The 27372-nt window shown below is 30.9% G+C and overlaps 1 protein-coding gene across 1 annotated transcript; it reads right to left on the bottom strand.

The window, feature by feature from the left end:
- Positions 1–25699: 25699 nt before the first annotated feature.
- Positions 25700–26557, bottom strand: LOC112098922 (protein FAR-RED IMPAIRED RESPONSE 1-like). Its single transcript, XM_024185632.1, has one exon. It carries the CDS (start codon positions 26555–26557, stop codon positions 25700–25702), a length of 858 nt encoding a protein of 285 aa, XP_024041400.1.
- Positions 26558–27372: the final 815 nt, after the last annotated feature.

Genomic DNA, 27372 nt, shown 5'->3' with positions numbered 1-27372 from the left:
TAGACAGAGTCCACGTCACTCTAGCCGTCCACGTGGCGCTCAGTAGTAGATGGATAACAAATGGACGGAGATATCGTAGCCTAATTTAGAAAACCAATCATGCTGGACAACGTTGACGATACCATAAATGGTACTTAACGAGAGTGGAGCGGAGCGGAGCGGACCGGACAACTAAGTCAATAAAATCCGACGCTTGGGGCTGGCTTCTGTGGTCCCCACTGGGGAATCGCAAGGTAGACGGAAATGGCAAGTGGTGTTATGGGCATGATGGGGATTGACATTTCGTTTAGTAACGTGATATATGCGTTGTATAAGTACCTGATATTTTCCATGAAATTGATTTTCATTAATTGATCTGAATCATTTGATGATACAGTAAAAGACGGAAAAGGACAGAGAAAACGACGACGAACGCTGTTTCAACTTCATATTATGTTTATACGGATTTTGTCCTGTACTTGAAGTTTATGACTGACGTGTCCTTGACGTTTCACGGAGATGGGAGTTCATCGTGTGCTGTTCTCGGAGACAAAGTTTGTGTACTTGAGGATTTTGAGTTTTTTTTTTTTTTTTGTTACGCAGTACAAATTGCAGTTAATAGATGCTCATGAATAATGCTATTTTGACACCAAAAAAAAAAAAAAAGCTATAAAATATTGACAAAAGACATAAATAGACTAAATGGATAATTTTTAAAAACCTCCCTGAGGTTTGGACTTGTTGCAAGTAGATGGCGAGAATCTGTTTATTTATAAAAACCCTCCTACCGTCAGTTTATTTTAACATTGACCGTTAGTTGACTGTGCAAAGACAATATTGCCCTTAATAATAGTTTGTATATTGATATAACTAAAAAAAAAACTAAAATTGTTGGCGCGAAAAACACAAACCCTATTTTTTGATAATTTTATCCTTGTCAATTCCAAAGATTTACAATATCATAGGTAAAGATTATGACTATTTCATTTTCAAGTTTTTAATTTTATCTTTCTTGTAGGAACTTTAAGGAAATATCAATAATTTAAAGAGGATTTTTTAAGTTGTTAATTTTATCTTTTTTTGTAGGAACTTTAAGAAAATATCAATAATTTAAAGAGGGTAAAATAGCCAACAATTTTGATTTTTTTTTTTTAGTTATTCCGTCTACAAACTATTGTTAAGGGTAATTAGGTTTAGTCACAGAGAACTAACGGTCAATGTTAAAATTAACTGACGGTAGGGGGTTTTTTTGCAAATAAATAAATTCTCGCCATCTACTTGTAACATGCCTAAACCTCAGGGGAGGTTTTTAAAAATTACCCTAGACTAAATATCTGAGCAGTTATAACACTTGCTTTTTATCAGGTTATTTCTTTTCATATTTTTTGGTCAAAATTTTACAACTTTTTTTAACACTTTCTTTCTAAACGAGTAATAATAATATTTTAAATTTTTTATCCCAAATTTTATCCTAAATAATGTGTCATTTATTAAGTAGTTAGTAATGCTTTATTTTATCAACCGCTTGATAAATGTCACATCATTTAATATAATTTTTAGGATAAAAATTTTAGGATGTATAGCACTATAATTTCCAAACACTATACAAAATTTAAATTACAATTACATTTTAACTGATATATCATTTATCTATTGGATAGTGTAATAGTAATTTTAATAGTTATAGAATTTATCATCTAATAGATGATGAGTTAGCACATGTTGTTGACATAAAAATTAAGATTCAATAATAACATTTTGTTTAAATTATGATATTATATTTCAGTCAATTTGTTTTAAGTAACATTTTCCAAACTAGTAATAATAGATATTTTAAAATTTTTTATTCTATATTTTATTATAAATAATGTTTGATTTATTAATTGGTTAGTAATTCTTTTTAGAAATCAAGTGGATCAATTGTATTATCTCATCAATTAAATGATGAATGCAACATCATTTAAGATACATTTTAAAATTACAAATTTAGGGTACAAAACACTACTCTTTCCAAACACTAATACTATGGATCTACCATTCCAATTGTAATTTATGTTTCAACTAATATATCATTTATCTATTGGATGGTATAATAATAATTTTATTAGTTATAAAATATATCATTTAATAAATGATGAATTAGCACACGTTGATATACATATTAGGATCCCAATAGTATTGTTTGATAAATATTTAATACATTAGTGAATGAAATATATGATGTAGATAATATTGTATTTCAATCAATTGACGAAAATAATAGCAATGAAAATGACACGAAAATGTGAACTCATGGATACCGATGTTATATTATATTTCAATCAATCCTTAATGAAGACAAAATCAATGAAATGATTGTAATAATTTGTTAATGCAATTGAGACTCTATGAGAATAAAGAGGAAGATAGATAATAATATATTCAATAAATTTTATTCTATTAATCATCGATAAACACTAATTAATATCTCTTCATATAAATAAATTCTTAAAAAAATATAAGAATAAATAAAAATTTTTATTAAGATTTTATAAGATAATTTTTAAATCCTAAAAAGGAAAGTAATATAAAAAAAATTTATTTATATCCTTTAAAAGATTGTGAAAGGAATGTAATTTGGGATGAAGAATTTAATCATACAATGTGCAAAATTATTTGACCAATCATCATTTGGAAATTCATAAAAAAGATGTTTGTTAAGGTACGAGCGAATACATGGTAGATTTTCCCCCGAGGGTAAAGAAGAGAATCACGTGTTTGATATGGTAGGTGTCTCTTCTTTTCAATCGAAAGGCAGAGAAGTCAAGTCATGCTGCCTAGGCCAACAAAGAAACTGTCAAATGACAGCTTAGACCCCTTATATCAAAGTACGTTTTTGCCCGTGCATGTATATGTATATTTTTTAAAGGCGAAAAATATATGAAAATCAAACTCATTAATTTGTTTGAATATCTCCAAAAAGAATAAATGGATATTATCATTTTCCCACCAAAGATATTCTGATACATTATGTTAGTATCATGATTTGGTAAAACCATTAATTTACCACTAAACGTTTAAACTGTTAGTATTTTCTCATCATTCCGTTAAAACTCAGTTAATGTGTAACGAAAAATTCATAAAATATTAATTTTACCCATGGAGCGTAAAAGACCATATAATTAACCTTTTATGAATTTTATAATTAAATTATCATTTGCTGTTCTTCCTTCTTAAAGGGTAAAAATTACCCTTTATGAATTTTGTAAAATTAACCGTGTGGTGCTATGTACTTCATAAATTGATTTAATTGATTTAATTTTTAAAGGGTAAATTTATTTATTTAATTTTTTGTGTAAAATTATTATCATCATATCAAAAATTAATATTTTAATCTTAAATCACATAAAACTCAACTTGTTGCTGAGATAAAGCAAAAGCTCAATTTTATAAGCTCAAGGTTATTACATGGTCTTTTACGCTCCAAGGGTAAAATTGACATTTTTATGAATTTTTCGTTATATTAACTGAGTTTTAACGGAATGGTGGGAAAATGCTAGCAGTTTAAATGTTTGGTGGTAAATTTATAGTTTTACCAAACCGTGGTACTGACATGATGTGTCAGAATACCTTTAGTGGGAAAATGATAACATCCCAAGAATAAATAAATAAAAGAGAGTTCAAATATATTTTGTTGTTGTGATATTAAAAAATTTAAATAAATTTTTTATTCATTTATTTTTTATTGGACTCGAATGTATATAGTTCGCGTTTTTATAGATGAAAAATAAATAATTAATTATAATTTATAGACGCTGTTGATTTAAAAAATATATAAACAGATGGGCACAACCGAACAATGTTGCTGAAGAAATTAATTCAGTGGAAATTTGGTTAAATGTTACATTTATTCGGTGTTTAAATGGATTAAATTATAATAGAACATTTTTGACCAAATAACTTGGAGCAATATCTTATCTGAAGGAGAAACAAAGTTGCCTTGAAGCAAATTTTAAATACAAACACAATGGGATTATTAAAATAAAAAAAAATCTTGTTGTATTTTTTTAAAAAGTTGTCTATTTGAACAATTACTCATAATTTCATTGGCGGATAAAAATTGCAGGTAAGCTACATGCATACCGCATTATAATTTCAACTTTGTAAAATTAATGTTGCTAAAAAAAAGTTGAAGTACAGTTAAAACGTTAGTTGATTTTATTTCAATGTAGCTTAGATACATTATGTGAAGAATCTCATGAAAATATGGGAAATTTACGAAAATAACCATTAATATTTTATTATTTTCGCAATTAACCCTCTCAACTTTTTTCTATCAACATTAGCCAAACACAAGCCTTTCTTCCCAAATTACCATTCTTTACAGAACAAAACCAACATTGTTTCTCCCATATCGCCAAATCAAAAGCAGCTTTTCACTCTTGAATCATCAGCCAACGGCGACCGCAAAAGACAACGGTAAAAGCGATATCCGATCATAATCTATCCGGATCCAACACAAATCGACATCACTTAGTGGTATGAATTATTTTCTGAACTTACTGAGTCAGGTGAATCTGAATCTGGTGACAGGCTGCCTGTCGCAGCAAAACTTGGTGCGACAAGCACCCTGTCGCACCCACCCCTGGAGATTCATTAAAACTGTATTATTTTAATAGGACTCAAATAATTTTTTTTTTATAATTTCAGGCTTAATGGATTCAGTTGTACTTAAATTGTGTTACGATGGTTGGTGGGAGACATTAGAGAATGGCCGTATGGAGTACGTGAATGGTAAAAATCGAACTTTTTTTGTTGAAAAAAATTATCTGTTTGATTAGTTATTGGCAAGAGTATACGAGGTGTTACAAATAAACCCTAATGACTATAGTATCACAATGAAGACAACTTTGAGGTCTAGTAACACATTATATCGTATGTGCAATGCCCATGGATATATGTAATGATGAAATGGTGAGGGTTGTGTTGCATATGGCATCTGACGTAGCTAATTTTGGATGCATTCCTATATTCGTAACCACATCACCTCGAGTTCCGAGCGAAGGTATTGAGCCACATGTCGATACAGAAACTTCATTTAGAGCAAATATGTCTGTCCCCGATAATGATGAAGAGGTGTTGCCAAGGACAATATCGCTGCAGCAATATTACTCTCTAATCCACGACAATTATGACAACATTGATGATAATGGCGTTACGTTACAGGATGTTGGAGCAACGGTATTTCTAATAACAACGTCGTTGGAGCAACGATATTCTCCGTATCACAATAATGATTTTTGGGACAATAATGATTTTCATAATGAGACAGAGGGGGATAATGTTTGTGCAGAACCTTCTAATAATACGAGGCGGGGCAGTCCTTTCAATAATGATGGTGATGATGGAGGAGCCAGTCCTTCGAATGTTCCGTCGTTTCAGCATGAGGATGAGTGTGAAGACAATACTCTTGTGAATAACAGAGGCAATAGACGTATTCCTTCTATGGTTCGATCGAGAAGGAGAATTGACCCCCTTACAAGTCTTGCTCCAACTTTGCCTTCGAACATGGTTGCTCCAAGCTTTGTTAGCAGTTGTGACTCAGATGATATCAGCGTGGGTAAGCTATTTGCTGAGAAGAATGAGCTTATATTACAACTACGCAAGGTGGCCTTTAGAGATAAGTTTGATTTCAAGATTGCACGGTTTACTACGACACGTTTCGAGGCTCACTGTTGTTCAGAATCATGTAAATGGCGTATTCGAGCAACTAGAAGTTCGAACGAGCAAAATGCTCCTTGGATGGTGAAGAGAATTGATAATGTACACACTTGTCATAATGAGGTATTGGTTGATGGACGTCATCAAGTAAGGAGCCGGGTTGTCGGTCATATTATCGCAGAAAAATATATTCAAGATAAGAGGATTTATACTCCCAATGACATAAGAGTAGATATGCAACAGGAATACGGTGTTCAGTTAACATACCAGCAGGCATATAGGGTGAGAGAAATTGGTCTTGAAATAGTTCGCGGCAACCCTGCAGAGTCATACAACTTGCTCCCTAAATACCCTCACGTACTAACTACAGCGAATGAGGGTACAGTCACTCACCTCGAGCAGGATGGAGATGGTAATTTCTTGTACTATTTTGTAGCACTCGAATCTTCCATCAAGGGGTTTATGTAGTACATTCGGCCTGTCATTGCTGTAGATGGTACTCATCTGAAGGGACTATATCGTGGAAGCATGTTCGTGGCAACATGTCTTGATGGTAACAATCAATTGTATCCGTTAGCCATTGGGATCATGGATTCAGAAAACAATGATGCTTGGGAATGGTTTATGATGAAGTTACACGGAGTGATTGGTGATAGACCTGAGTTGGTAATTTTCTCTGATCGATGCACTGCCATAAGGAGAGCCGTTCTTAAAGTATTTCACAATGCAATAAAACAGCGCAATCTTTAATGCGTCCATATCGTCCATTTCCTTGAATTTCAACTCCTTAAATACTGCATCGAATTGCTTCACATTAATCTTACGATACACACCACCAAAATACGTATTCCGTAGCCTCTGCTCCATTTCATCATTTTTTTTATTGGTATCAACACCAAATGAAAGTCCAGTAACCAAGCACCATTCAACAATTGACAAGCGAATCAAATGCTTACCAATTTGAAACCATAACTGATCCTCACGGCTATCTTCTTCATGGGCCACTTGCCGCAGTAAAAGATTGTGCAAAATTACCCCACTAAATGAAAAACTTCGACACTCCAAGAAATGCCCAAATATATCCTTTTTGAACATAGTCAACTGCCGCTTTGTTAATTTTTCCTCAATGGCTTTTACGACCGAAGATAACATACACATGCTCGAAATTCAACCAGGAAAGTGATCAGTATAACGAAAATACATCTTGCCTACTTCAATATCCGGTGATTCTGATTTCGCCATGTATCTATAATATTTATAAAATTATTACATTACATTTACAGAAAAAAAAATTGAATCGTTAAAAAAAATATAAACTCTAATTTTTGGTGCGACAGGCGCGCGGCTATCGCACCAGATTTGGTGCGACAGCGTGCTGCGCATGGGAGCGCGCGCGCCCTGCCCCCTCCCTCCCCACCCCCAAAATTAAGCGCAATCACTCCAAAATCGAAAACAATACTCCCAAACACCACCAACCACCACAAACATCATCACCACCACTATTATTCTCAAGCTATAACTATTATTATTCTAAAATCTCATTTTAAATTAATGAAAATAAGAAAACTGACTAACCTAGGTTTTGTTGAAGGTTGTAGATCGTAGATCGGATGCCGGTGAGAGATGGAGCTGCCGCTGACGAGGGTTGATGTCGCCGCCGATGATGGGAGTTGGATTGGTTTGGGAGAGATGAGTGAAATGGAGTGTTGGGGGAGAGATGAGGGAGGGGTATTTTGGTCTCAAATGTTGTTTTATGGCTAATATTGATAGAAATATTTTTGGGGGGTTAAGATGAAAAAAAGCAATTTTTTTTTAGTTATTACTGTAAATTTCCCTGAAAATATACGCATTCATGTTTGGTGGCTAAGCGTTTTTATGTTTTAATATCATTTAAGGATCCTAAATAACGTCAAGAATGGTCTGTAATTTTTTAACTTATTTTTTGTATTTCACAATTAAAGAACATGATATAAGTTTTTAAAAAAATACATGTAAAATTAATAATAATAATAGACTTCATTAACTATTGTCTTGGTTAATTTTGTCAACTGAAAACAAGAATTGACAAATTACGCTATCCAGTTGGTGGGCAAAAATAATATAATAATCTTATCATAAATGCCTTCTGACGATTTTTCAATTCTTTTGGGTGGGAGCTATTGTAGCTATACAACCGCGGACCAGGTAAATACTTTCGTAAGTCGGAAGGGTATTATAGTAAAAGAACGAAAAGGCCAACCACCACCAATTAAGTGGAGAAGAAAAGATGAACAACGAGGAGGAGAGAGAAACCTTAATGGAGACAGAGGGTCTCGTCAGCTGTGGGTGACACAACGAAAACCAATTAATAACAGGAGAGTAAGCCCGTGGGAAAATCTTGGCCGTCCATCATGGTCAGATGCTCATCCTTGGAAGGAACCAGAAGTTGATTGATAATTATTAGGGTGGACAAGACATTGAGGAAAACACAAGACGCAGAATCTTTCATTTCCAATTTTCCATACTTGGCTACTTTTTATTTCATATCTTTTTTTTTCCTCTTTCATTAATTTTTCCTCTTAGGGTAATCCTTGTACTTGTACCTTAAAAAAATCGTCCTTTATTATATTCTTTTGCCACATTTTGGTGACGAAATATTGAAATGAACAAATCAATCCGCACCACAATCTTGACTAGTATAATTTAGGAGTTTCCACAAGTGGGAGAGAACATGGTACGTCCGTTGTGTGGTTGTTTGAATGTGACATCTCTTGGGTACCATTATTAAAACCATTGATTATTATTAATCCGATTAAAAAAATAACTTCTTTGATTCTTTTTCAAAAAAATGAAATAACTTACGTTAATAACTTGTTTGATCCTCATTTTATCAAAAGGATATTTACGTACACAATATAAGTAATTATCATAATTACACTAAACCTTAAACTCTCGACCTTAAGATTAAGTGGAGGGTATGCTGACTAACACAACTAAGAAGTTGTTAGTAAAAAATAATTATATATATATATATATATATATATATATATATATATATTATTTAGTATGAAAATTTATGGTAACTTATTAGAGAAAATACATACTGTGGAAAAATTCTAATTGTATCTATAAAAGTAAGATAACATTATAAATTAATTATGATTAATTTACATCTACTTATTAGATGTAGTTTCATTTTAAATTATTTTTAAGAAAAAAATATTTTTCACCCCAAGATTTGATGCAATAGTTTGTTTATTCATACTATTTTAACAATAGAATTCAATGGGGGAGGGGGGAAATATGATTTTCAATTAAAGAGATACGAATTATTTTAAAATAAATCTCTAAAATACAATTAAATAATATCGATTTTCTACGTAAATTTCAAATTCAAGGTAAATAACACAAGATAATATACTTACGCATATAGAAAAAAAAAACATAAATATCACAAGCACTAGAGTTTTTTTATCTTATCTTTGACTTTAATATAATAATAAATAAAATAAATAATTAAATAGACTATTATTTCACCAAAAGTGAACATAAACTCTTTATTTACTTTAAAAACACATACTAAAAGCATAAAACATAAATTTAATATATTATAAGGTTAAGGTTAATTACCTTTGGGTGACACATGTTTTGACAAATTTAAAAAAGGTAACCCATGTTTTAAAAATACTCGAGCAGGTGGCAAACCGTTAAGTGTAACGTGAATAATAAATGACATTTATGCCCCTAAAATAGCTACAAAATGAAATTTATATCCCTACAATTAGTTACAAAAAATGTTTTTGCCCCTACTCAATAATTTTTTATTTTTTAATAGAAAAATTATAAAAAAATTATATCTAAGTGTAATTAATGGGCTTTTTTTCATTAAATCATACAATTTTTTAAAAAAGAAACTCTTGTTGAATCAAACAAAATTTTTCTTATTAAATTTAACGGCAAAGTTTGATTCAAAAATAATTTTTTTTAAAAAAATTGTTTGATTTAATAAAAAAAAGTCTGCTAATTGCACTTAGATGAAATTTTTTATAATGTTTTCTATTTAAAAAATAAAAATAATTGAGTATGGACAAAAACATATTTTAAAATTAATTGTAGGAATAGAAATGTTATTTTGTAGCTATTATAGGGCCATAAACATCATTTTATAATTAATTATAGGGGCAAAAATGTTATTTTATAATTAATTTACTATTAACTTTACGGTTTGTTATCCGCTCGAGTATTTTTTAAAACACGGGTCACGTAATTAACCTTATATTATTTCTTTATTTTTTGTATTCTATCTCTAATTTTAATATAGGTAGTGATCCAAGATTAGAATTATTATTATTATTATTATACAGTAAATTAATACAAAGATGTTTTGGGCTAATGTTTAAAAAATAAGAATAAAATGAGATATTATTTAAAAAAATAAGGACAAAATGAGTAATTATATCAAATCTATTTAAAAATAAAAAGGCTTTTTCCCATCATTTCAATTTTCGTCGTATATTAATTTTTAAAATATATATTAAAAGGAAAATGTTAAAAAAAAAAAAAAAACCCACACGATTAAATCAATCAATGTTGCTCCAAGCTGCCATCAAAAGGGCCAAAAAAAATTATCTGAGCTGACGAACCCCTTGCTGCCACGTGCATATAAGCTCGTGTATTACGGAATGAGAATTGGGACTGGTATGACATGTGTTCCTCTACGGTACGTTAGGAGTGCCACATAAAACGTCATTGCTTAAACCATATAACTTTTTTAATCTTAAAATAAAGCAAAAAAGGAAACAAACTGTGTAATTTAATAAATTATAAGTATTATGATTAAAAGAATGCTGGTTAAATTTAATTACAAGTCTATCGAAATTATTTTACATCGATGTAGGTTGTTATTTTTCTCTATTTTTTTTTTAAAAGGTTCTTTCTATGTTGAATTTCATGAAAACCGATAAGGCAACAAATTAACACTTTATATAGTACATTTGAGCTTTTTATTTATCAAAAAGGCAAATTCAAAGTTGATTTATTAGGTTCGTTACGTATTGAAAGTAAACGCTTGGGTTGTGTGTCTCACGTTCACGACTATTGTGCTTGATTAGTTGATTAATGGAGGTCTCAATCGATCTCATACAATATGTGTCAGCACCCAAAAAAAAAAAAGTTTTATTATATAGAAATCGATTTTTTTTCCCCTCAAATGTCTTGGATGACATTACATATACATATTAAATTTTAAATTTTAGCTAAGTGAAAGATTTAATGATTGTTTATCACAATTGAAGATAATTCTTTCTTTCCTTCCCTCATATCATTATTTAATTTTTTGATTATTTAAATTAATGGCAGCAGAGGGCCTTTATGCTCAATGCTCATCATCCCAAAGAGATTTTTCAAATACTAAATAAAATATAATATTTCAGAATAAATGATTGTCCAAAAATAATTTAAAACTTTGATGGGTGGGGGTTAAGTTGATAAGAAATGAATGAAATACGTGTACTCGTCGGCAGGGGTACGAGGTTTAAAAGCCAGTTGGGCGACGTGGACCCTTTCTCTCCTTTCGTACAAGAAGTCCAATCTCCTATTCATCTCTTTTGCCACTCATTTTTCACTTTATTTACCTAAATGTCCTCCATCCTTTTCTTCGTTTTATTCACGTGCTCTATATTTTGGGCCGGCAGCGTGTACGGCCAGACACTCTTTGTGCTGCGGCTAGTGGAATGATTTGAATTTTTTATTGATGGAGGCGACGCGGCATCTGCAAATAAGGCAGGCCCTAAGTTTGGGTCAAAGTACCTTACGCGCTCTCAAAGCAACAGTTTCCGACTCTACCAGTGGTACTGTTGTTGTGAGGGACATTGTTACATTAAATGTAATTTAAGTCCTTCCCTGTAAATAATAGTGTACCCCCGGCTGTAATAATAATAATAATAAAAAAGACTGTAAACCCTTAATATTTAAAAAAAAAACATAAAACTTTCATTTTTGTTAATAAATTCACTTTATTTAAATAATAAATTTATTTTTAATTTATAATTATTTTTATATTCCTATAATAAATAAATAAATAAATCAATCAATATATTAACTTAAGACATGTCTTCGATGACATGTATGATAAAATGAATAATTTTTTAATTAAAATTTAAAATTGAAATATAATTACCTTTTATCTAAGTTATCTACTCTAAATTATCAATATACCATTTCCAATAAAAAAAAATGATGAATAAGGGATAAATTTAAAATTCACCCTAAAAATAATGAATAATTTGGGCAAAAGGTAATTATATCTTAATTTTAAGTTTTAAATAAAAAAATTATTGATTTCATTATACACATGACATGTCTTAAGTCAATGTATTAATTTATTTATTATGGGGACATAATAGTAATTATAAATTAAAAATAAATTTACTATTAAAACAAACAGAATTTATCAATAAAAAAGGATTATATATCTTTTTTGAAACGTAAAAGAGTTTTATATCTTTTTTTCCAAATGTTAGGAGACTCATTGTCCTTTTCTTAAAAAAAATAAAAACAAAAAGGAACATTCCATATGCTCCTCGGATGATATAAAAATTATTAATTTGACTTAATTATTCTTAATTTAAGTAACATAAAAATAAAGTATACATTACATTAATTTTATACAACTAGAAACATGCAAAAATCATTTTAACAGTCTAAATATTTGCGTCTCTTTAATTTTTTGAAATATTAGTACAATAATTCAAAAAATTCTAAACAATAAATCATTGTCCCAAAAAACTTTAGAAAAAAATATTTGATTTCATTTGAAATACTTTATTGCATATGTTTCATCTTTTTATTTTATTTGGTAAATTTTAGATACAAAAGATCTTTTAGAATAGACAATTTGTTTTTTATTTTTTATATGTGATATATGCATGTAAAATAATTTTGGTATTTTTTTTAAAGGTATAGGTGGATAAAGTCAAAATCAATTTTTTTAGTATTTATTTATCACAAGATTCAAATTTGGATAATCAATTAAATAAAAAAACCACTCGATCAAGTCTTTAAAAGTAAAACATATAAACCAATTTATATAGTAGTAGAACCTTTAAAATATGTTTTGCCATGTATTAGACCACGTTGAAATTCTTTTACAATTTCGTTCCTTTTTTGTGATGTGCGTGTAACATAATTTTAGTATTGTTTCAAAAGTAAGGCTGGATAAAACTCAAATCATTTTTTTAGACCCTGCCTCTCATGTGAGTCAAATTTAGATGGTCGAGCCAACTAAAACTTCTTGAAATCCACTCGACTAAACACCCAAGATCAAAGTTTAATTAGCTAGTAAGATTTTACAAATAATTTTGGTATTAGAACATATTGGCAGTTTGGAACTATTTTAAGTTTATTGAAAAAACTAGCAAAAGGATTATAAATAGTATATATTAATACTAGCCGGTATTATATATTATTTTATATAAAAATAATATTGGGTAATTTTACATTTTTTAAAAATAAAAATGCTAGACCCTTTTTTTGTTAGTTTGTAAACTATTTCCTTTGTAGAACTATGTATGTTGGTTAATTCAATTGACATGTTTGTTTAGGTTAAGTAGTTTGCTTAACATAACTTATTAATTCACGTTACCTAGGTTGGTACGTAGACATCCGTACAAATTTTCAACATAATCCTTGTTTTCTTAAAATCAAGCTTTCCATTTTTGATCTTTTCCCCCAAAATTACATCTAGTTTCTTAGGAACAATTCAAAACCGGTTTGCATAAAATAATTATACCAAAGTTTTAAAGTAAAAAAAAAACTTTGACTTTGTGTCTCAATAAATTTTGGAGTTGTCAAATCATTATATTATATTATCGAATGTCGTAGAAGACCATAGAATTCTTCTTTAGCATTTCCTAACTAAAGAAACTGAATGGAGAATACTCCTTTTGGCAAGGGACATGTTCGGGTTAGTGAGTATATATTTTTATGGTTCAATAGGAATAAACCTTTGCTTAATTGCTTGCCTTATTGAAGAAAGAAAGAAATAATATAAATCATAAATTATTGTGTAAGTACACAAAATTGGAATGAACCCCACGAAGAAAATCAAATAAAAGTGGAGCATACCTAAAGCAAAGGGGTCTCCCCAGGCTGCCCAAAAATGAATTTTTAGGACCCACATGTACTAATTTTGGGACACAAATTGAACCATGAAATGTGCTGCGTTTTGTGATAACCAAAGGCCATGGAGAACCAAATTCTCGGCAGCAATGGCCTATTCCTTGTCTTTTCTTTTTTAAAAGGAATGTTTTTTTTCCCAGTTTGGAAATAACAATGTGAGTTACAGAGTGAATATTTTTAGCAAACACTTGGTAGGACACTGTTAATTTTATTTTTATCTTTATTAATTTTTAACACAAATGACAAACTATTTTTTAAAACAACGTGTTATATTAGAAGCATCAAAGAGTCGGGACCTCAGACCATGTATGGATAAGATTTTTGTTTTATTTGAATTAAATATGTATAGGTTTAAAACACTGTCTTCATGTTAAATTTGACCAAGTAATTTTTTAAAGTAATTTTTTAAATTAGCTACCTAAGTTTGAAACATAGGGACGTAGGAGCTAAAAACTGAATTTCAACTTCATCCACCCCAATCTTTTTATACGCATAAATGAATAACTGTTAATAAAAATATTAAAAGCGTTGTTATTTATGTAGGTGTTAGTTTCTTATCAGCAAACTATACGACACCATTGTCACTACTTAGTTGAAGGTTTGGAGTCAAAACGACCTATCACTAAATCAAAATAAAGTAAGATATGCTTAGACAATTGGTATACATTTTTTTGTGTTTCAAATGATGCGTCATTTGACGCGTCATTTATTTATTGGTGTTAGAAAATTATTTCGATAATAATGGTGTAAAAAGTCAACTATTACCATATATATTTTTTTCGGTTTGAATCACGAGGTGGTCCTGAGTGGGCCCCAACTGTGGGAGGCATCTTTAAGCATGTACCACAACCCAGACTAATCCCCGCTTGCACCGGATCGGCTCATAAGGGATAAAGTATTGGCCAAAGTGGCGACTCCATACGAGAGCGGGGCTTGAACCCTTGACCTCTCTTAAGGAGTGAGAGTGTCAAACCACTCACACTAACCAACTTTAGTTTTTGCCAGATATATTGTAGTCATTGATTGGTAACATGTTATTGTGAAAGAATCTACATTTCAATTTTGTGAGTAAATCATCGCTTACCATAATAACATTCAAACAACATAATTAAGAAAGAGGAATTAATGACTTATATTCGCAACAAGTGGTTAAATTAAACAATCCGCACATAAATAGTTTTGGTCTCATAATAATCCTCATATAAAAAGTACATGAGCTTCTTCATAACAGTCATAAAATAATCTTCATATGCGTAACAAGTCACCAAAATACCTTCATAACGGAAGGATATGGTTCATATAAGATCTATGAGAGAAATGATCAATCTTTTTTAGGGCGAAAGAGCATATGAATAATGCTAGATCCCAACTAATTCTTTTGATAAAATATTTTTTGAAACTGCTATAAGTATTCTCACAAATAATATAATCCCATTCTTAAAAAAAATGTTAAAAAAAAATTATCTTGCAAGTGTTTCTCGATTCTCGAACGAATGGACCTGTACAGGGCCTTCAGAAAATAGGTAACATCAACAAAAAGTCAATCCATTTGGGCTCCAAAAACCATAAACTCTTAAACAAAAAATGTTACGCATATCTGAGAAGCAGCACTATTGGCACCCCTTAAATATTCTCTTAAAACCCCCTTTTCCAGTTATATTTACTTGAATTTCAAAAATACCCTTTTGATTAACACTCCTACTTTATTATTTTTTCCTATTTCTTTAAATAGTCTCCTATTTATTTCCTTTGCAACATTTATTCAGAAGTTATTTGATTGATAATTTTATGAATGGAAATCATTGACTTGAAAAATATGGTTTGAAAATAGTTTCCAAGTATAGAAATAGTTAATTTGCAAATAAAAGAAAAAAAATTGTTTTGATTTAGACTAACAAATTAGATAGATAAGAGATCGTATCTCGGCTGCTCAAACCAAAAAAAAAAAAAAAAAGCGAGAGAAAGATGGATGATGAATTAGTTTGCAGAAAAAAAAATTATATAACAAATTTGCCTAGGGTTTAAAGAGTTAGGGAAAAAAAAGATATTGATTGATTTAATTAAATTTAAAATTGATCCTTAAATGTAATTTCCGTAGGAGGGAGATTTTTCTTAGAATAACGAAGGGGTGATATTGATAATACCCACACTCAAAATGTTTGCCAAACAAATTCGCATTATAACAGTAAGCCATGAGACCAACACTATTTGTCGATTATGGCCACCACCCAATTCTTGATCATCAAGTCTATTAACTTCTTTGTAATTAACTGATGCAATCCATTTATTAATATCAGGGGGAGCACAGAAAATTTTATGAGGCATTAACAAACCGACGACAAAGGCTTCAAAAAAACTGCAGCAAAAATGTCAGAAGAAGAATTAATTACAGGCAAGAACGAAATAATTCGTACATGTAGCACAAAAACCAAACGCATACACTTTGGCAAAGAAAATGATGATAATATATCAGAGCTGTGGTCTCAAGTTCAATTATTTCTTGAAGTGCAGAATCTTTCAATTTAATTTTCAGTTTTCCGGCTCTCATCTGCTTCTATGATTTTAAGTCCTAGTCCGCGTTTCATGTGAGAGTTCTGCTAGATTTTTCTTAATAACTATTGAATCTTGAGCGTGACGGTCCTTGTAAAAAAACTCATTTTAACAAATATCAGAACTTAAATTTTAGGTCAAATAGTTTCTTTAACATATACAATTCACAAATTGATTAATAACATGACAAAGTATATCTTAATATAAACTGAAATTGTGAAATTATTAGTTTTTTAAATATAAAGTACAAGCTAGCTAGCTAGTTGGTTGAACAAAGATAGTAGTCTTGAAGTCACTGAGTGGTTGAATTGTTGCGGTTCAGTCCCCCACAAAAGTATTGTGGGCGCTAAAATTTCATTCTCAATTATGTAAATAATTGTGTGAATGCAGTTATCTCTCTTTTTTTAATGAGAGTGAAGTGGACATCTCTCGAATATTTGAGAGAGTTAAAATTTGAGCTCTCGTCTCAGTAACTATCTAATTATAGATATATTAGTAAATATTCTCATACAATGTAAGTTGTAATCCTAAACATTAGTCCCTTGTAATAATTAAAAAAAAAAAAGATAATAGTCTTGAAATTGTTATTGTTAACACTCTTTTCAACGAGATGAAACATGTCTTCTCAAGAAAAAAACGAAGTACGTAATTGGTTACATTAATCTTATAATTAAATTGTTTGGAGACTAATAAAATAATAATTTTCTCCAATATTTCAAGATCACTGTCATAATAACTTAAATTATTATGACTCGTGTATTGTTAGATGATGATGATGATGATAATGATAATAATAATCTCGTGTGACACACATTGGACAATGAATTGTAGTATTTAAACTTTTTATATTAGTATTAATAAGATATAAATATATTGTCTAATGCATTAAACAACATAAGTATCTTATGCTTATGTCAGCATTCTAACTAACAGAAGTTGATTTCGTTTGTGAAAGATTTGATTATACCTCATTACTATTAACCTAATTTTTAATAATAGTAGTACATAAGGAAATGCATCTGGCTAGTAGGGAGTAGCTCTTCATTTTTAATAAATTATACAAACACCTAGGCTTCGTTTTGAGAGACGAGATGAGGAGGAATTAGATTAATTTGTGGGATTGCTATTAAAGTCCCACGTTTGGATTTGCTTATTGGTTTTAGATTACTTGTCCAATGATAAAATTTAAATTCAGAGTTCATGAGATACGTTCTCTCATGAGCAAAAACGAATTAATTTTTACCAAATTACTTGCACGACGGTTTGAGTTTGGATTGATAAGCTCTTTCAACGCAAACGAATTAATTAATTAATTAATTACTTGCAGGCTCGGTGAATCCGGTTATTGCCCTTCTCCTTAAAACCCCCCGTGGCACGATTTTATTAATTAAGTTTGTCATTTCTTTTTTTGTTAGATATTAAATTAAAAAAAAAAAAAACATACCGTAGCAAGACACAAATTTCTAATCTCATTTTCAGTCTAATAAAAAATACTGGAATCTTTTTAATCTTGTAGAATAATATGAAGAGTCGACTTCTTTCCTAAGTCCTAACTATTGAATTGAGTTACTAAGGACTTGTTTGTTAAATGTTTAAAGTTTAAAATTTTATTAATTTCGAATTATTTTTTATTTTTTTTAATTTATGTATGATTTTCAAACATTTATATTTTAATAGAAAAAGTACACATTTATTATACTTATCTGAATAGAAAAAGGTTTGAATGAGAAATAAATATTATATTTCAAAAATATCTTTATAAAATATATTTATTTCCTAAATAATAAAACCTAATCTTTTTTTTGTTTGATTTATAAGGACATAAATATCAAATAACCATGTTTAAGATTATTTATTTATTTATTTATTTATGAAAACAAACAAGATGTGACTTATTGGTTTAATTCTCTAATATTTCATTGATTCTTGAGAATACCAGAATAAAGGAACATCCTAAATTTAGGTTGATTCGAAAGAATATCATGAACCTGAAGGGTTAAGACTTGTTGATTTCACGGAATGTCGATAATTAATTAAACTCGAAAACTCACACAGAGCTTGGATAAGTAAAAATATTATTGAACTTAAACATAAAGTTTATTTCAAGAAATGATCAAATAACAAACAACCAAAGGCTACTTGTAAAAGATACAAAAAACACTTATTTATGATAATTACGACTTATTCTAATTTGACTAGAAAATTATTTTAATAAGATTTACATCTAAACTAAGAATACAACCTAAGTAAGCTATACCTAAACAATGAAAATCTAAATATATAAACCGAATTAAACTAAAATACATGCTAATTAAAATATTATAAAATTTCTATCTATCTTCAATTTCTTATTGTGCATCACTTTTATTCAGACAAAAACAAAATTAAATCATTTCAGATTTCAGACCTAAAAAAAAATTAAGAGTGTGAATCTATACAGCTAACAATCGGTGACCATTGATTTTGTTATATCCTGGCTCAAAGGGGGAACAAAAATTAGAGGATTTTTACGTCATTTATTGAAATGTAGTTGAAAATGAACAATAAAATAAAGAAAAATCAAAATAGGGGTGTGATGAGAAAAAGTGGGGGCGGCTGAATGCAGCTAAACGCTAAAACTAGGTTTCGAATTCCCAAATACTCGAACGCCTAACCCATCGACCGACCCACAGCGTTGAGCCGCCCCACACCACCACGAAGACAGCCGGCAGCCGTGCCAAGCCGCGCCACACTACCGTTCCTCACTCCCTCTAAATTCAAATATCATGGTAGGTATTATTTTCTAATCTAGTTTGTTGATTAAAATTTCATGGTAGTGATCTCAAGTTTTATGGTATATTCTGATTTTTTACTCTATAAAATAAATAGATGTTTGTTACAATGCCTCTAGTTATGACATGTAATTTTACGCTATTAGTACATCAACTTATCAATTCATATATGCAAATATTTATAATAATTTTCCTCCAATATAATATATTTTATTCTGAAGTATATTAAAAGTTATATTTTTCTGATCACATATATATATATATATATATATATATATATGTGTGTGTGTTTTCCTTCTCTAATACATTGAAAATTACAATTTTTTTATCTGTTATTTATTGAGGTATGTGCTTTTTATTAGGGATCATTTGGCTCAAGTCTCACAAAGGCTACGAGGCCTTCGAATCAAAACTTTCTACTCCGGAGGCCATAAAAAAAGCATTGATCGATGTTGATGTCAGCATCATTGGGGTGCAAGCGGCATTGGAAAGACGACACTGGTGAAGAAGGTCGCGAGGCAAGCTATGGAAGACAAGCTCGACTTCTACGAAATTTGGAGACTCTCAGATATACTCAAGAGCATTCGAAGGGGTTCAAAGACCTAACAAAATACCTCTCACAGACCTCCATCAAGTACCCGATTTCATACTTTTGGCCTGCACGATATAATGTACGCGAGTGCTTCTCCAGCTTCTCCTTAGGCAAGCTCCCTGTGTAGAGAAAATCTAAAAGAGTCTTAACCTCTTTGCGAGTCTCGCGAAGCGTTCGTGTTCCATCCGAGAACTTATTTATTACTTTCTTGAAGTAGTTTGATCTTGCAGACTACATAACACATACAAACAATATCATTTTAGCAAATACATATAGGTCTAAACACAACGTATATATATATACTAAAACCAACCACAAGAGAAGAAGGAGGGGGGGGGGGGGGGGGGGGGATCATCCTATCCTGCAAAGCTGTGCATTTTGTCAATCTAGAACAAGTACCAAAATTTGCTAAAATGTTTTCTGGGATTAAAAGAGTTAGAAAAAAAAAATTAATTGATTGAATTGAATTTAAATTGATTCTTAAATGCAATCCCAGTAAAAAGAGAGATTTTATTAGAATAAAAAATGGCGCTGATAGCTCCACGCAAAATGATAGCCATAAGACCAAAACCATTTATCAACTATGGCCATCACCGAATTCCTCGAAATTTTGATAAGGCATAAACAAACTGACGATAAAGCCTTCAAAAAACTGCAGCAAAAATGTCAGAAGAAGAATTACACGCAAGAACAAGATAATTGGTACATTTCACACAAAAAAAATCAAACATATACACTTTGGCGAAGAAAATCAAACAAAATATGAGTGTTCTCCTAATGTTGACACTCTTCAAACTTGCCTTACATATTATTGTTGGACTCTTGGATCAAGCAATTTTTCTAATATGATGATAATATCAGAGACAAGGGTCTCAAATTCAATTGTTCCTTGTGGTGGAAACTCTTTCGATTTAATCTTTAATTTTCTGGCTCACTTTCGAGCTCTTATCTTTCCATCCATCTACAAGTTTCTATTAAGTCCTAGACCATATTTCATGTGAGGGTTCTAGCTATTCGATTTTCTTAATAGATATTTGTCCCAAGCGTGAGGGTGGTCTGAAACTTTTAAGCTAAATAGTTGCTTTAACAGATACCATTCACAAACTGATTCAGACAACTCAATACTGATTGATAACATGACAAAATATATTAACGTAAACAAAATTGTGAAACTATTATTTCGTTTAATAGAAAGTACAAACAACAGATACCATTCACAAACTGATTCTCATATTCTTAGTTTTATGACATAGAAATATGAAATTTTCATGATGATAAACTCTCGAAAATTTTTGTGCTGCGTGCAATGACTACATAAACCTATTTTGTTGGATACCGATCACGTAAAGTTGATGAGACCTATACTTATTTGTTAGGAAAATGATAAACAAACTCAATGAAAACAAAGGGATGACAGAAACGCAAGTTTGAATTGCTGTTTCACTCGTTTCAAGCGTTGATTTTTGCTTCTTTTAATATTCCATGGACCCCACAAGAAATAAAAAAAAAAAGAGTTTGCTTCGTTTTACTCCCCCTCCCTTTTGCACAGACTCCCTAATCCCTAACCACTCATTTTACTCCCCCTCCATTGAGTTTGCTTCATTACCAAACATGAGTTTGCTTCGTTTTATCTCCATTGAGTTTGCTTCATTACCAGACATGAGTTTGCTTCGTTTTACTCCCCCTTTTACACACACTCCCCTCCATTGAGCAGGCTTCGTTCGTTACCAGCCCTTTTTTTTTTCTCGCCCAGCCCTAGATCTAGAACGGACATGATCGCCCAGCCCAGATCTACTACGACGTCGCTGTTTTGGAGACGTGTAGTTGTTGCTTGCTGCATCTGTAAGCATTTCTTTTTAATTTTTTTTATTTTTTTATGTCATGGATGATGAAATTTTGAGATTGACAGTGTTAGCATTTCTTTCGTAAGCTTTTTTTTTTAATTTTATAATTATAACTTTTTTTCTTGCACGATCGGACAAAGATGATAAGAAAAAGATAAATAATTGAAAATATTGTATTAAAAAAATTGGAAACATGGGTGAGTTGTTGTTGGTGGTGTTGGATTTGATTTTGTTTGCGTGTGTGAATGTGTACCGTAGCTCACATGGTATGGCCTCGTGTTCATTTAATTCGTTGCTTCAATGCTTCTTCTTCTTCTTCAGAGACACTGAACGTCATAGCCTCAGCCTCTGGTTTTCATTCTCACTCGTCTTCATAGATACTAACAGGGCATTTATTACTGCTCACTGCTCTGTTTTTGAGTCTCGACTATGTGAAAATTCATTTATTTGGTTATTATTGATCGTTGAGTTCCGACTTTGGATCTATGCACTTGGGTTTTCAAAAGGTTAACCAGATTTGCTTTTAAGTTATTTCATTTTTTTGTTTTTAACTCAGATCGGAATTTGTTTGCTGGATGTTGATGGTTTAGTTTGACAACCAAGATACTGTAGTTGCCAGTGGATTAAGATGATTTGTTTGTTGGATATTCATTTTCTCATTTTTTTGGTCTGAATTTGTTTGCTGGATATGTTTGCTGGATATTCATTTTCTCGTTTTCTTTTGGTGCAAGTTGCTGTGATCTGTCTCACTTACAGTTGCAGAAATTAGTTTCTTGGTTGATGCTGGCCTTCGTGCTTTGCTGTGAAGCTCCCATTCTTTTTCAGAAGGTTAAAATGTTACTCTTTTTTCCCTCCTGGTTTTGAAATTTTCTCTTATTGTTAGCAGTTGAAATTCTTAGCATAAAAGTCTAGAATATTGATCTAAATTTTTCCAATGTAGAATTCAAATGCCTACTCAAAGCTGTTATGTTGTTTTCAAAGGACGAAAGTCGGGAATATACAATTCTTGGCCTGAATGTCAGATGCAAGTAAATGGATTCAGAGGGAATTCTTATAAATCTTATACATCTTTGTTGGATGCCGAAATAGCCTACAATGATTACATAAAAAAGGCATGAAAAATTACCAGAGACATCCAATATGTTAGAAACTACAAAATTTCTTGTGGAAACACTCGAAAAGGGGGTGCAAACTGAAGTGCAAACTGAAGTGCCTACATGTGACAAAACTGTGCAAACTGATAACACAAGAAATGATTGTATTATTCTACCTATATTATCCATTGTATGTTGTATTTTAGGGATAATCGTTGCTATATGTATTTTGCATAAATGAAATTGTATCCCGTGTAATGTATAAATTTAAATATTTTAAATTAAATGATTGTTGTGTATGAATTGTTCCCACGGTTTCAAATTTCCTAAGTTTTTCCTCATTTGCTTGAATTGATGCTTCATGCAAAATATATAGTGTGACTTTTTGACTTTTTGACTTAATCAAATTAATTACCCCGGCTTAAAGGAAAGCGCGTGGATGAAACCTATCTAGGCTAGCAAATCTTTTAATCTCTTTAAATTATCTAATAAAACAGCGAGGCCACAACTATAGCAAAATTAAATAGAACAAAAGATGAAGAAAGATAAGAAATTGTATGAATTGAAAAGATTATTACCTAATTAACCTAACCTTTAAAGAGCTTATATATTGCCATGCAAACATATATACAGTTGAACTTTGCCAATTGGCATATATGCATGAACCATGTACTAACAATCAATTCAAAATTATTAAGTAAGGTATATATTAAAATAGACAGTGGTAAGAGCATATACATACATCCACGCTCCCTCTTTTAATCTGGTAAATGCATGCAAGTGACGATCAATTATCAGTAGGTAAAATTTCACCATCACAATCACATGCAACTATAGTATTATTAAGAGGAAAAATTATTACCTTAAACAATTCTAACATAATTTCAAAAATTAAAAGTTCAATTTAACACAACATTATTTCATCACTACAATTTCAAAGATTTAATGTCAAATCTAACATAATTTTAAAAATTTAAAGTTCAATTTAACACAACATTATTTCATCACTACAATTTAGAGCCAAAATACAAATCAAGTATCATCATTGTTATCTTTATTACGCTGCTGCTGCTGTAGTAACTGTTGGAAATTCTCACTTTGAGATCCTTGATAAGTCATCGAAGGAGAAGAATAATGCAACTGCGAAGTATACGGTGGGATTGGTTGCTATAATACATAAAAATAAACATCATATTACATTACAGAAATATTAAAATATATGTATTCATTAACGATTTGTAAACAACAACTTACTGTATGCCAATTATAAGGAAATGGCTGATAAATGTTGCTTCCACCGAATTGGGATTGGTACATAGGTACCTAATCAAATAATAAAATATATGTAAAATTCATATAAAAACCTTAAAACTAAAATTTAAATAATTTAATTCTTACATTATAATAGCCCATAGTGTCGCATTGGTTGAGATTTCCGTACATAGTACTTCCTTCTTGTAGCGTCTACATATGCGCAATCTTATACTTAATTACATATCCTCGAAATAAAAGAAAATTTTAAACGCATCAATTCACAAAATTTACCGTGGCTATGTTGCTCCCTTGTGTGGAGATTTCATTAGGCACATCATAAGATGATGGGGCAGTTTGTTGTAAATCCTACAAGATTATTAAAGACAATTAAACTAAGACCAAATTAATTATAAAATAGATATTTGTTTTTAATCATACCTTATTTTTTTGTGCGGACTTGTTCTTTTGAACGGATTTCTTTCGAATCGAAGATTCTTTCCTCAGGCAAGGTGGACGACCTTTACGACGTGTCACTACTGGATCATTTAGTGCAAGTTGAATATTGTTGCTGCCACAACTTACTTCGCCAATAACAGTTCTTTCCACACTCTCACTGTTAATTTGTTTGTTGCTGCTACAACTTGCTCCACCAGTATTAGTTTTTCCCACACTTTCACAACGAATTTGCTTAGGCAGATCATTCATTGCTTTCTCAATCCAATCCAACACCGTTTTATAGCTATTTTCATCATCAGAGGCTACGTCTGCAACCTCACTGAAAGCGTTACACATTTTTTCATATCTTTCTTGTTGGATGGTTAAATTTTGCACACCATAACAAACTTTCAGCTTACTATAACATCTCCTCACATCTTTTCTCCACCTTGATAAAATGTATCTTTCTGGAAGTAATTCAATTGAGTTACGTATCAGCACTGCAAGGGCATGTCTGCAAAGAATCCCCCTAAACTGGAATTTTGAACATATACAAGTAACTTTACACTCAACTTCTTCAAAAACAACCTCAAAGAAGCCTTTCCGACCTTGCCCAAATGATTCAATTATTTGATATATTGATCCCACAGAATCCGAGATATCACAATACATCAGAGCAGTCAATTCTTCTTGAAATTCTTTAAACTTGGAAATGGTGTACACTTATTCAACTTGCCTCTCCATCTCATATCTTGACACGCATGGTGTCCTTTTACTGAAACACTTGGCATCTGCTTGCCATTCTAATTCAGCTTTCCTCCTCAATGCATTTTCATATTGCTTTACAAACTGTTTCAGATTTGTTTTTGAGTTAACAAATCCATCGAAAAATGCATTCATACTTTCATTTCGCTGAGTTGTTGACATTCCTGCCCAAAAATAGCCTTTTAAATAGCATGGGACCCAACGATGCCTCTCTTCGTACAAACCATTTAACCAATCATTATCCCACAAATCATATTCTGTAATCATGCAATGCCAAGCTTCCTCAAACGCATCAGAATTCAGTGAATCATATACAACAGAGAGCAGGGAAGATATAATACCTTCACGTTCTTTGAAAGCCCCTAACTTCTCAGGCACCTTCTTCATTATGTGCCATAAACACCATCGGTGCCTAGTAGTAGGAAAAACATTTTCAATTGCCTTTTGCATTGCCCTGTCTTGATCTGTAATAATACCAAGGGGAGGAGAATCAGACATGCATGATAGCCACGCCTCAAATAACCACGTAAATGTCTCTGTATCCTCGCGTTAAATCAATCAGCATCTTAACAAAATAGACTGTCCATGGTGATTAACTCCAACAAAGGGCGCAAATGGCATGTCATACTTGTTGGTCAGATATGTAGTGTCAAATGTGATGACATCTCCAAAATATTTGTAAGCTGCCATACTCCGCGAATCTGCCCAAAACACATTCTTTAATCGATCCTCTTCATCTAAATCAATGCTAAAAAAAAATCCATTACATTCTGCTTGCTTTTTCTGGAAGTACTTTAAAAGTGCCATAGCATCTCCTTCCTCAAGTTGTAATCGTCTTGTTTTGTCAACAAAATTTCTACAATCTTTTTCTAAGAATGGCACATTTTCATATCCACCAGCTCCAACAATAATAGAATTGAAATTTTGGGCTATTCTAATTCCTGCACAATCATTCATTTCAATTCGCTTTTTAGCGCTTGTACTAATTCTGCGATTGCATGAGAAATACCTAGCTTTGTTTGGATTCAATCCATGGTTGTGCTGAAGATTTAAAGTTCGAAGAACCCATTTTCCATCTTCATTTAAACAACCTCCAATTTTTGCATCACAACCATTTTTCACATTCGGTTTCGGCTTCAATGCATTAGTAGATTTACTTTCTGACTTGCCGCTACGCCCACATGCAAATGTCGCATATTTTACAATTCCATCGGTCCCCTTCTTAGTACTTCGAACCTTCACAGGAAACCCCTCTTGTTTACCATAAGCTTTGTAAAATGCAAACATTTCTTCATGATTATCAAATAACATTCCAAGAGCTGGGTCACATTTGTTCGGTTCCACAATTTCATTTACATCGTTAGCTCTTGTTTCTTGCAACTCTTCAAATGCATGCTCATTTTCCAAATACTCCATTTCTACAAAATAATTAACATTTGTATTAAGAAACTTATATAACATTTTGTCCAGTAACGAAAATTCCTAACAATTTAAATAAATAAAACACATCCACAAATTTTTATAATTTATTCCATTATCTCCAACAATTTAAATTATAAAATCCTAACAACTTAAATATATAAAACACATCCGGAAATTGTTATAATTTATTCCATTATCTCCAACAATTTAAATTATAAAATCCTAACAACTTAAATATATAAAACACATTCGGAAATTGTTATAATTTATTTCATTATTTTCAGCAATTTAAATTTAAAAAAATCCTAACATATATAAAACACAGTTAGAAATTGTTATAATTTATTGTATTATTTCCAGTCATTTAAATTAAGAAAAATCCTAACATATATAAAACACATTCAAATATTGTTATAATTTATTTCATTATTTCCAACCATTTAAATTTAAAAAATCCTAACATATATAAAACACATTAAAAAATTATTATAATCTATTCCATTATTTCCAGCCATTTAAATTAAAAAAATCATAACAATTCATAACAATTTAAATATATAAAAAATAAAAATCTACGAATTTTTGCAATTTAAATTAAATATTCTAACCATTTAAACATCTCTCACCTCTATTTATAGATCTAGATCTAATTTATTCCTTGTGATAACTGAGATGCACAGACAAAATTTGTGAGATGCTGAGACGGAATTTGTGAGATGCAGAGACTGGAACTCGTTTGAATTTTGGCTTCCTGAACACAAAGAACTCTCGTACTCAAATGAGAGAAATTCACATACTCAAATGAGAGA

The sequence above is a fragment of the Citrus clementina genome, unplaced genomic scaffold (assembly GCF_000493195.1).
Source record: "Citrus clementina cultivar Clemenules unplaced genomic scaffold, Citrus_clementina_v1.0 scaffold_4, whole genome shotgun sequence".
NCBI classification, from domain to species: domain Eukaryota; kingdom Viridiplantae; phylum Streptophyta; class Magnoliopsida; order Sapindales; family Rutaceae; genus Citrus; species Citrus x clementina.
Note: the sequence above shows the minus strand (reverse complement) of the source record. Positions and strands in the feature narration are given on the sequence as shown.

Coding starts and splice junctions, on each gene's coding strand:
- LOC112098922 (XM_024185632.1), bottom strand. CDS start 26,557: ATGGAGTATTTGGAAAATGAGCATGCATTTGAAGAGTTGCAAGAAACA.